Here is a 12,353-nt window from a genome sequence, read left to right as displayed (position 1 = left end):
CAAGGGGGAAGTTTGGCCAGCATTGTTTATCCCCCAGACCTCCTGTTTACAGTGCACTAAAATTCTGCAGAAGGCATTGGCGGAAATGCAGGGTTAGATAAATCCTCTCTGAAAGCTCTGAGCTGAACCCCCTGTGACTGATCCCGCAATGTGAGTGATGGGAGCTGCTGTAAGAGGAATATCTGCAGGTCTGAATCTGGCTCATGGGAGTTGGAACCAGAGAGGAATCCCACTACAGAGAAGAAAGCACTGGCCTTGTAACTAATCTCTGCCCATCACTGAGTTTAGTATTAGGGTTGCTTACTCTCCCTTCAGTGAGCCCTGCAGCTCTGGATGATATAGGCTCCTTAGAGGAGCAATAGAGAAAGTCCCTCTCTTGCCTGACATTAAGAGGGGCAAGGGAACCAAACAGTGCTTTTGACTCATCTGGAGAGGGCTGAATTCCCACCAAATAGGGAGGCTGGCTTATCAGGAAGAGCTAGTGGGCTGGAGGGAATATACCCACAAACACTCAGGTGGACTACTTTAAAGCCAAGGCTGAGCTTGGGAATGAAGCAGGATAGAAGTATCTTAAATTGGCTCCTCCCCAGCTATCAATCCATGAAGTGAATCCCAAGCCCAGACTAATTCCATATAATACATGAGTGCAACATGGCTGTTTCACAGAAAGCATGCCACTCCCCACTGCATTTAAATTGACTGAGAAATAAGGATTCCCAATTAGGGCTACAAGCAGCTGCACACAGCCCAGGGATGGAGCAGTCACTGTCTGCACTTTGCCCATATCTCCCAGGGTCCCAGAGGTCACCGACAGACACTTCCCACATCTCTCTCTGCCTAGGGCTTTCTCTGGTTACTGCTGTGAATTCTAGAGAGTTAACATCTCTGGAATGACCCTCAGCCAATGAGAGTGGAACTGAAGGATTAAGCCTCGATATCCTTATCTTTCAGTGAAATTGTTCTAAATTCTGGTTGCCCACAGGGGTAATCTGATCATAGAAACAGTACTGGCTTTCTTCTTTCTATCTTACATTTTTTTTTACTTTCATTCTTTTTTTCTTTTTTCTTTATTGATTATGCCATTACACTTGTTCTATTCCCCCCCTGTTCCCCTCCACCCTGCAACCCCTCCCCCACCATTCTCCCCCTTTAGTTCATGAACATGTGTCTCAAGTCCTTTAGATTCTGTATTTCACCTACTATTCTTACCTTCCCCCTATCTATTTTCTATCTACTATCTATGCTACTTATTTTCTGTACCTTCTCCCCCCTTCTCCTTCTCCCACTCCCCTGTTGCTAATCCTCCACGTGATCTTCATTTCTATGGTTCACTCCTGATCTAGCTGTCCTCTTAATTTGCTTTTGTTTTAGGTGTGGTTGTTAATAACTGTGAGTTTGCTGTCCTTTCACTGTTCATCTTTTTTATCTTCTTTTTCTTAGGTAAGTCTCTTGAACATTTCATATGATAAGGCCTTGGTGATGATGAACTCCTTGAATTTGATCTTATCTGAAAAGCACTTTAGCTGTCCTTCCATTCTAAATGAAAACTTTGCTGGATAGAGCAATCTTGGTTGTAGGTCTTTGGTTTTCATGACTTGGAATACCTCTTTCCAGCCCCTTCTCGCCTGTAAGGTCTCTTTTGAGAAATCAGCTGACAGTCTGATGGGAAGTCCTTTGTAGGTGACTGTCCCCTTATCTCTTGCTGCTTCTAGGATTCTCTCCTTCATTTTAATCTTGGCTAATGTAGTTATGATGTGCCTTGGTGTGTTTCTTCTTGGTTCCAACTTCTTTGGGACTCTCTGAGCTTCCTGGATTTCCTGGAACTCCATTTCCTTTGCCAGAACGGAGAAGTTCTCTTTTATTATTTGTTCAGATAAGGTTTCCATTCATGACTGTTCCTCTTCCCCCTCTGGCACCCCTATAATTTGAATGTTGGAACGTTGAAAGTTGTCCTAGAGGTTCCTAAGCCTCTCCTCATTTTTTTGAATTCTTGTTTCTTCATCCTTTTCTGTTTGGTCATTTTTTCCTTCTTTCTGGTCTACTCCCTTGATTTGAGTCCCAATTTCCTTTCTATTACTATTGGTTTCCTGTACATTTCCCTTCATTTCAATTAGTTTAGCCTTCACTTGTTCCTCTAATTTGTGACTAAAATCAACCAGTTCTGTGAGGATCCTGATCACCAGTGTTTTGAACTGTACATCTGAAAGTTTTGCTATTTCTTCATGGCTTAGATTTATTGGCTCTGGGGCTCTGAGTTGTTCTTGAGCCATGTTTTTATCTGTTCCTGCCTGTTACATATGAGGAGCGAAGCCTTAGTTGTTTACCAGGGCGGGGCCACCCAGGTCGCTGGTTTGTGACACTGTATGTGGGGGCGGAGTCAGAGTGGGAGCAATGGCGGTACTCTCCGCTCACCTAGTCCATCCCACTGCTTGCCCCCACCTGTTTATCTGAGCGGAAATGTGCGAGCCCGCCGCCCCATGCCGTGCGGTCTCAATGCTCACCTCTTCACTGGTTTATCTGCACGCAAATGCTCAACCGACCAAAGACAGCCAGCGCGCCTCTTCCCTATGTCCACCCGTAGCTAGCCTGCACCTGGGATCCGTGCCTTCAACTGCTTGTGCACCACCTCTGTCGGGGATCTTTTTTGCCAACTCACCCCGCTGCTGGCTTCGCCCCTCTTACCAGTTTAGCTTAGCATTTTGTTGTTTTTGGACTCTGTATTGTCGATTTTCTATATGGTTTGGTTGCGTTTATTGTTGTTAAAACTTTGTTGTTTTTAGATTTGGTTGTGTGTGGATGCAAGGTGTTTCCACCTACGCCTCCATCTTGGCGGAAGTCCCTATCTTACATTTTCACTTTTCTCAGAGTTTCTTGGAGTTAGCTTTCAAATAGACGACTTACATTCAAATGTTTCCAGGAGAAAGTCATGGAGGGCATTCAGGAAGGGTGATATCAGAGGGGTGAGGGCTCCTCCCAGGACCCTGGAGAACTGTGACAGCAACCAGGGTCTTCATCATTGGGGTATTGGATTCAAGAGCTGCCTCTAGCACCACCTGCTTGACTTTGGGTATGCCAGCCAAAAAAAGTCACTAGACCAAATAATCTCATTGGTTCTTTATATTCCTATGAATAAATTTGGGTTTTGCTGCATTTTCCCAAACAAAATTTCCTTTGGTTTTTCAGATTCTGAATTTTGCAGTTACCACTATTCATGTAATAAGTATCTAAATGCAAGGCACTGTGCTATGGCCTGCAGAATCAGTGCCGCACAGCAGAGAGGTGTTCCTGGCCCTCACTGAGCTCACAGGCTAGTGAGAGAAATAGAAAAGCAAACTGCAAGTACAAATGAGAGGTTTATAGAGAAAAGGCAATGAGTTACAGGACCACAAAATGAGAATCTTAATCCAGACTTAATGTAGCATCAGAAAAGGAGGAGTTACCTCAAATTCAAGAGCTAAAAAATGATAGAGCATTGGTCAGGTTAAACAAGGTGGGGGAATAATTTCAGGTAAAAGAAAGGGAACATGTAAAGGCCTTATGATTTTAAAAAATGGGTAAGATTCAAGGAGAAACTAATAAAAATAGTGTGGGCAGCAACCACAGTGCTGGAGAGGTAAGCACACAGTCTGGGTTCTCTTGAGTGCTGTGGGAAACTTTAGAAGGATTTTAAAGAAAAATAATATAACCAGGTTTGAATTTTAGGAAAATATTTGGTTACAATTGGAGAATAGCTTAGGAAGGACTACAGGGGAAGAAAAAAGACACACAAGAGGTCATTGGGATGACAGCGGCTGGACTACTAGTATGATAAAGAGGTTTAAGATACATGGAGATAAGATTCTAAGGAGAGAGAATCAACAGTACCAGACGTCTGATTGGATATGGGAATGAAGGAGAGAGGACATAACAACAATATCCAGGTAGAGGGTAAGCACAGAAATAGGCTACTTGGGGTCATTCACAGAAGGAGAAAGCCTTAGAGAGAAACAAGTGTTAGAAAGGGGTGGAGTGATGATAATGAGTTTAGTTTGGGGCATGTTGGGTTTGAAGTGCCCATTAGACATTCAAGTGGAAATGACAAATGGTCTGAGCCCCAAGGACATACTGAGAGCCAGAGATAAAGACTTGGGATATAGATGAGATAAGGACTGTGCATGTGCATGGGGATTGAAGCCATGGGAATGGATGAGATGCTCTCAAAAGGTTGTATCTGACAGGCCTGGGATTGAGTACTTGACCTACCACTTGTTAATAATGTGATCTTGATAAAGTTAACTTTGCCACTATGGTTTCTCATTTATATATTAGAGATAATACCTTATAGAATAACACAGTGTGGTACATGTGATAATGCATGAAAATTACTTAAAGCATAGTGAGATCTCTGTAAGTGCTAGCTATTACCAGTGTTGTTACTATTGTCATTATTCAAAAAATTCAAAACACATAACATAAAACCCTGAGATTCATAACCATGTACAGGGGGATATGAGGAAGAAAAGGTTGAGGAGGAACAGACAGAACGTTAAGCAAACCAACAGAGTGGGTCACAGCAGTTGAAGAGAGACCACGTTTCAAGAAGCAGAAGTGGTCAAAACAGGCAATGGGATCGAGATAAGAACTGACCAGAGATCTCTCTCTGAATTTAGCTATAGAAGGTCTCTGGTGTTCTTGCAAGGAGGTTTTAAGGTTGGAAAGGACTTGAGAATCTCTGAATGGTGATAGGAAGGAGCCAGTAGGTAAAGTGCAGATGGAGAAGTAAGGTGGTGAGGGAATAAGATCCAAAACAGAAAAAAAAGATTGACCTGAGCCTGGATGAGGCGTGGTACTTTCCTAGTTGTGACAGGAGGGAAAGAAGCAAGGAGAATGTGGATACAGGTAAGTAGGAGGTTTGGGCCATAAATGTGAAGGAGTTCTGTTCTTTTTTCATGAAGTAGAGAACATGGTCATTGTCTTACCATGAGGAGAAATAGGAAATAATCAGAAAAGATGAATAGGATTTGAAATCCTTCAGACTAGAAGAAATTGCTGTCTAAGGAAACCATATGATTTCCAAGCAGCATGATGTTCTCCATCACCCACAAACCTGAATGAGACTCATGTAGATAGATGCAGGCTTGGTATTTAGGATAAGGACAAGGGAGTGGTAAAAATGGTGGACCTAAATTCTAATCTGGACATGGAAAAAAAGTCTTTAGCTACAGACAAAGAAAAAGTAGCCTAGAGTCCCAAATGGAGTTTAGGGAGGTGGAGAAACATTGAAAAGGTCAATACATAAAAGATGGTCAGAAAGTAGGATGAGACTAAAGGTAAAATGGATCATGAACCAAAGTCTTTGGTGAATATGAGAGAGTTGCTCAGTGGTCATAGAAATGAGGAGAGAGTACAGCATGGCTAAATCTGGTGGTGGTGGTGGTGGTGAATTATAAAATGATGAAGGAGCAGTGACTTAGAAGCTCATGGAGAGCATAGACACAACCCTGCAGTACCTGGAGTAGGGTGGAATGAACAGCCTCTCCTGAGTGGTGCAGGGGTTGTGGGGTCCTGGGGAGAGCTTAGTGTGAGTTAAGGACTAGGAAAAGTGGGTAGGAGAGATGTTCTAACAAGAAAGTTGGGAAAGATATGAGGAAGAGGGCTAGTGGGTCAGCTGTTGTTTCTCTGTGGCTATGTTCACTCTCATAAGAGTATAAATTCTTCCTAAAGAAGAATGAGAAGATGGAATTGCCCTTTGGGTCCCTTCAAACTACTAACTTCCGTCGATTCACTCCGGAGTCCTTGGTGGAGATTGAAAAGAGAATTGCTGCCCAGCAGGCAGCCAAGAAAGCCAAAGGTAAGCAGAGTGAGAAGCGGAAGGATAAAGAAAAGACTCGGCCCCAGCTGGACTTGAAAGCCTGCAACCAGCTACCCAAGTTCTATGGCGAACTCCCAGCAGAGCTGGTCGGAGAGCCCCTAGAAGATCTGGACCCCTTCTACAGTACACACCGGGTAAGGGCTAAACCAGGTAAAGGACTGCTGGCTGGGATGGCTGTTCTCAGCTCTGGGAGAGGAAGCTTCTGTCCCCACCCAGCCCAGGGAGTCCTCCTGCACCTTGAGTGGTGTGGTTGTCAGCTAGAAATATATATATATATATATATATATATATATATATATATATATATATATATATATATATATATATATTTGTTAAGGCATTACTATCTTTCATTCTTACGATTTGCTAAACTCTTCCAATACTTCAAAAGTAACTTAAAATTCCCAAGACAAGATTAAATTCATTGTTTTAACAAATATGATGTATGTGACCACATGCATTTTATTCTAAAGAGATTTTCTTCTAAAAATATAAATCAGGCCCTAAAACTTGAATAATTAAAGAATCAGTTTTATTTTGTGTATACATTTTGAAAACCACAAGATTCTGTGGAGAAAACAATTGTTAACTTTGTTTTACTAAGAAAAAAATGTCCAGAACAATGCAATATTTATTTTTTATGTTTAGAGGATAAGGGAGCTAACAGTCACTCTATCCAGAGTATTTTTTTTGCTTCTACATATTTTTTATTTAATTATTTTTTGAGTACAGTTTTCTGCCTTTTACTCCCTTCCCAGCCCCCCCACCCTGTGGTCCCCACTTCCCTCCCATTTCCACCCGCCTTAGCTGTTGTCCATGTGTCCTTTATACTAGCTCCTATAAATCCCTCCCCTTTTTCCCCTGAAATTCCCTACCCTCTCCCCTCTGGTCACTGTCCCCCCATTCAATGAGAAATATATTTAACTCACCTCTTTGACGTTCTCTTTGAATCTCTATGGTATTTATGGGGGAGGCTAATTGAACTCCAATCCTCAAAAGCAGTGAGAACTATTGTATAGTTTTCAAAGGAAGTTGGCTGTTCTTTTGGATGAGTTGTGACCAAGGATCTCCAGAAGTGTTGGTTTTCTTGGCAATCAGGGAGCAGGGGTTTGTGGGGGGGGGGGGCGTATAGGACAGGCAAAGGGAAAAGAAATGAGGATGATTTAAACCAGTAGTCCTCAAAGTATGATCTCATAATCCCTGGGCTTCTCACAACTCTTTTATTGAGTTCAGCAGGTCAAAACTATTAGATGATAATACTTAGATGTCATTTGTCTTTTTCACTCACACTCTTTGTGAATGTACAGTAGTAAGTGTAGAGAAATTGATAGAGATGACATCATTAGCCTAACAGCTACTGGAATTAAGCTTGTATATTCCTGTGTTTAAAAATTTCCTACATTTAAAATTTCTAATAATATATATATACACACACAAACATGTATTTATATACATACATGTATAAACACAAGCACACATGCATGCATACATACACATACATAGGGTATAAGCAAAAAGGTATAAAAATTACCAAAAGCTTGGTGGGGTCCTCAGTAATTTGTAATAGTATGAAAATGTCCCAAAATCAAAAAGTTTGAGAACCACTAGTTTGAACAAGAGTTGTTCCATGATAATTATCCAGTTTGTATTGCACTTTAGGTACTCTCTACAGCTTTAAAAAATGGTGTATGCACATTTTGGAGTTGGGAGGGGCAGGAATCATCCATCTCCAATATAGTTTGTAGGGAAAATAATGGCACTAGAATGTCTTCCTCCTCTAATCTGCCAAGAGCCTCACCCTCCAAGATGCTCAGAGAAGGGTTTAAAGGGGAAGACATGGGAGGTGAAGAACAGAAGAAACATCGCAGGACCAGGGATAATCCACTAATTAGTCACAGAGAAATTAAATGCTGCCAGAACTCCATCCTCCAGTCCTGGGCATGATGCTTCTTAGCTACCCCATGGTCAGCCACCTGTCCATTGGGTACTTGTGGTGGTCTCATTGTGATGCACAGTCAGACATGGGACCTGAGGTCTTGCTGTGAGGGTAGCCATATGGCTATTAGTCCCTCCCTCCCTAACTCTCTGCTTCTCCATTTGGCTCTGATTGACTCATGGTTACCAGAACCCTCTTGCTCATGACCCTGAGATGATGCCACTCATGCTAAAAAACATGGTCCTTGTGCCCTGGCTGGTGAGCCTCAGTGGTTAAGTGCTGGCCTGTGAATCAAGGGGTCACTGGTCCAATTGCCAGTCTAGGGCACATGCCTAGGTTGCAGGCCAGGTCCACACTCGAGAGGCAACCACACATTGATGTTTCTCTCCCTCTCTTTCTCTCTTCTTTCCCCTCTCTAAAAAATAAATTAAATAAAATCTTAAAAAAAAACATGGTTGTGTGAGGATATGTATTTCTCACTAAAGGCCCTCTTTCTCTTTTGTTTTGTTTTAGACATTTATGGTGCTGAACAAAACAAGGACTATTTCCCGGTTTAGTGCCACTCGGGCCCTGGGCCTGTTCAGTCCTTTCAACCGGATCAGAAGAACAGCCATCAAAGTGTCTGTCCACTCATATCCTTTGTGTGATTGATTCTTCCACATGTTAGAATAAGGTCTTGCCCCTGTGTCCAGTACCTTCTTCAACAGTTAACAATAGAGTCACCCTCCAGTTGAACCCTTTCTTCAATCATTAAATTGAAAAAGGTGTTAGTGGCTTTAATGTATCCAACCCCTGAAGGCAGTCCCAAGACAGAAGATGTCTTTGTGTGACATGGAGATGGGATTGAGCTCACCTAAACTAGTATGGACATACCTATGGATGCATGTGTTCAGAAATGCTTTCTTTGTGAGGGGAGCTTTGCTGATATTCCAGGCACATTCTCACCATATGTGGTCTGCTCTTCCTACAACATAAAGATGACTAATGGGACCCCAAGCCTTCTTTGGGTTGTTAAAATAGGCACAGTATATCTGTGCCATGGATATGCTAGGGAGTGGCTGCTTATTGGGCAAAAGAGCAGCATCTCCCAGAGGGCCAAGAGAACAGACCACAACAGGCAGAAGGTAGATTGTTTCAGTGGGACCCCATAACCTGTGGGGTTACTGGTTAGTGAGTTACACCCAAACTACCAGCAGGTTAAAAATGTTAATAGCCTGAGGTTCATGCCATTGGGTAATGTAATGATTAGAGATATATTGGTCAAATATCTGTATTATATTAATTGCTTAATTGCTTTAAGTAGCTTCAGAAGCTGGCTTCGGTTTGGGGATTTTACTAGTGGGTGGGGGGGTTGTTTTTTCCAAGGCCAGCCAAACTAGTACAAAGAAGAGGCTTTGGCTTGGTTTCCAAGGATTTTCCCTGGTGCCTGTCCAAGTTGGAAGTTCCCAATGACAAATTCAGCTTTGGCTTCCAGGAGGTTGATTTGCAAGAACAGCCTTGCCTCAGCTGTCTGGCAGATGGTAGCCATCCTCTTCTTAGCAGGCTCCTAGTAAAAGGAACTCTCTCCCCGCACCCTTGCTCAGCTTGCTGGATTGCCGGACAGCTCCCAGGGAGCTGGTAGCCCTACCAGGGTTGGTCTTCTCGACATGAAACTGCTGCCTGGGAAAGTTGCATTGACATTTCCTTTCCCTTACTTTATGGCTAACCAGTGGAAATTATATTTTCTTAAACGAATCTTGAATTTCTGGATTCTACAGAGGATTTTAATGATAATAGTAGGCTCCCATTTGCTAAATACCTTCTAAGTGTCAACACTTTCATAGGTACAGAAACCATCCACACTTTACAGATAATAAAACTGACACACAGAAGCACTAAGTAAATTGTCCAAGGTCACCCACTGGTTAAAATGTCCAGCTTTCATCCTGCTTAGAGCAGTATCAGTGACAAAGAAGAAGGCAGTTAATGGAAATGAATTGGGGTAACTTCATTGAGGTCTCTCAGTATGTCATCTCTTCTTAGATTTTTAAATATATGTGCAATTACATACAATTTAAAATATTCAAATCATCTCCATGCATTCTAGTTGAATTACATAGAGATAAGTCAGAAACAGCTCATTAGAAATAATATCCCTTTAAAGAACCAAGTGACCAGTGAATAGTCTTTTTATCTTGAGATTTTATGAGTTAATAATGGTGTGGTGGACTTACAGCAGGACAGAAAAAGCTGTTGAGGGTCTCTTTGTCACAGAATTACCAAAATCTACACTTACATATTTAAATCTCATGAACTTGTTAACTCTAGCCCCAAAAGATACTCTTTAAGGTATGTGTCCTTTAATACAGTGTCCTAGTATTACTTTTTCATCAAAATTATAATTCTAATAAAACTTACTATGAATGTTGTTATAAGTAACATCATACACAATATATCATATTACTTTTATACATTTGTGGAATTGAAAATATTATTTTAAGTTAAACCTTGGTTTAACATCCTCCCACCATGTGAACACATTTCTTACTTTAGTTGCAAGTCAACAGAAAAATGGGGATTAATTAGTAGAATTTCCCTTTTTTAAAATAGATTTGTTCCTAAGTAACTATAAAACAGGGCACCTTAAAGGCATTTACAAAAACTAAAATAGATTTAAACGCTTCTGTTCAAGTTGAAATTAAGAAAGATGAGTGGTTCACTCTCTGTAGGTCAAGCTCATCTGCAGGCTTTATTTTTCTTCAGGAAGTAATTGTTCAGAATCCAGCTAGTTCTGAGAAAAATGTCCAACAGAAAATTATGACTGGATTTTCCCCACCAACATTTTTTGCCATATATTTGCCTCCTTCCATTTGCCTTCCTGTTCAGTGTCCTTCCACTTTTGACAAATCTCTCACTCAACCTTTCCTTTAAATCTCTCCTTTCTGGCTATTTAGAGTTCTCACCTAGTCCTATTTGGAATTTTCATCTTGAACCAGAATTTTGCTTCTTGGTCCTGCCTCCACCATTTCTGGCCAGAAGTCCAGTTGCTCAGTGTAACTGACCTCAACTAAGCTAGAAAAGCAATCTGCCTAAACTAATTCCCATAAAAGCTTACAGCCCTCCCTTTACTTCTAACTTTCTAGGAGTATTCTGTCTTTTAGAGAAAAAGGGACATTTATAGATGAAATTTCAGGCCCTATTGTATAGTGAAACGAAGTCCTCAGGGCAGAAGGACATTTTGGAGGAGGGACTCTGTTTCCTTTCACCAAGGTTCTGTTATCAAAGGATCGGAGTTCACACCCCAGCATCATGGTTGGCTAGCTGCGTGACTGGGGAAACGTTACTTAAGCTTTGTCAGCCTGCATTCTTCGGCCCAAAATGTAGAGAATAATATCCACCGTAGGGTAATTGTATTAGAAATAATGTGGACAACGCATGCTGTCCAGGGTAGGCACTCAGTAAATGTTACTGGTTATTAAGTGACGAGACTATAAAGCTGATCCCAGCTAAGAGTGATGAAATTAATCATTCAGCATCAAGGTGATCACAGATGCCACCAGGAAAATGTGGTGACTCTGAGCTTTTCCTTAACACAGTCTCTCAGGTGGTTCAGTACATTTATCACAGTCACTATTGTGGTCAATTGTGTGTGCATGACCCAAAATGACATTCCAGAAAAAATCGAGTGAGTAGATTTGCTGTCATTCTGAGCCTTCCCTTCTTGTCCTCGTCTTCTCTTCCTCCACTTGGCAGTGTTTTCTCCGTTTTTTGTTCTGCAGGGTCTCATTTAGGTACTGTGTAATCCTTTTTGTTTTTTAAGATTTTATTTTAGTTTATTATTTTTTTTTTAGAGAGAGGAAGGGAGAGAGAAAGGAGAGAAACATCAATGTGTGGTTGCCTCTCACATACCCCCTATTAGGGACCTGGCCCACAACCCAGACATGTGTCCTACGCTGGGAATTGAACCAATGATCCTTTGATTCGCAGGCCAGCACTCAACCACTGAGCCACACCAGCCAGGGCTGGAATCCTATTGTTTATCTGACTTTGTAATGGTCATATGTCTCCACTGTAGAATTTGTTTCACAGACACACATAGGTTGTGTGTCTTAAAGAGCTATAGGTTAGTGGTTCTCAACCTTGGCTGTGCATTGGCATCTCCTGGGGAGGTTTTAAAAATAATGATGCTGGGCTCTCGGTCCTAGAAGGTCCAGCTTCCATGGTCTGGGCAGGGAAGTTCCTGTCACATATGCACCCACTCACCTGCTAGTTGCATCCATGAAGGAACTTAAGGGAAGGGAGACAGGAACAAAATTGACACAATTAAAAACAAATGGTTCTGGAATATATTCAGAAGATAACCCATGAATGAAACTGGTTATCATGGCTCATACACTGCAAAGTAACCTTAATGTTTCTGAGATCATGCAAACTCCCTGAGTTAGCAAATGGAACCTCTGAAGTTTCAGGATGTAGGAACTTTCAAAAAAATATCCTTCACTTATTCATCTGGGAGAGGCATTTCTGCCCCAGGGCAATCTGGACAAGCCTGTGTACAATAACAGGAGTTCTGTAAAGCTTTCTCTT

General features: G+C 41.7%; 1 protein-coding gene across 3 annotated transcripts in view; it reads left to right on the top strand.

Moving 5' to 3' along the window:
- The first annotated feature begins 5,715 nt into the window (after positions 1-5,715).
- Positions 5,716-12,353, top strand: part of SCN10A (sodium voltage-gated channel alpha subunit 10) — a 79,695-nt gene continuing 73,057 nt past the window's right edge. For all 3 annotated transcript variants that reach the window (XM_037148265.2, XM_037148264.2, XM_037148263.2), the window contains exons 1-3: positions 5,716-5,985; positions 8,301-8,428; positions 11,371-11,451. In XM_037148265.2, coding sequence (XP_037004160.2) covers positions 5,716-5,985; positions 8,301-8,428; positions 11,371-11,451 — 479 coding nt within the window. The remainder of the gene's footprint in view (positions 5,986-8,300; positions 8,429-11,370; positions 11,452-12,353) is intronic.

This window comes from Artibeus jamaicensis, unplaced genomic scaffold (assembly GCF_021234435.1).
Source record: "Artibeus jamaicensis isolate MK-2021 breed Jamaican fruit bat unplaced genomic scaffold, CSHL_Jam_final contig_519, whole genome shotgun sequence".
Lineage (NCBI taxonomy): Eukaryota > Metazoa > Chordata > Mammalia > Chiroptera > Phyllostomidae > Artibeus > Artibeus jamaicensis.
This window is presented reverse-complemented; position numbering and strand designations above follow the sequence as displayed.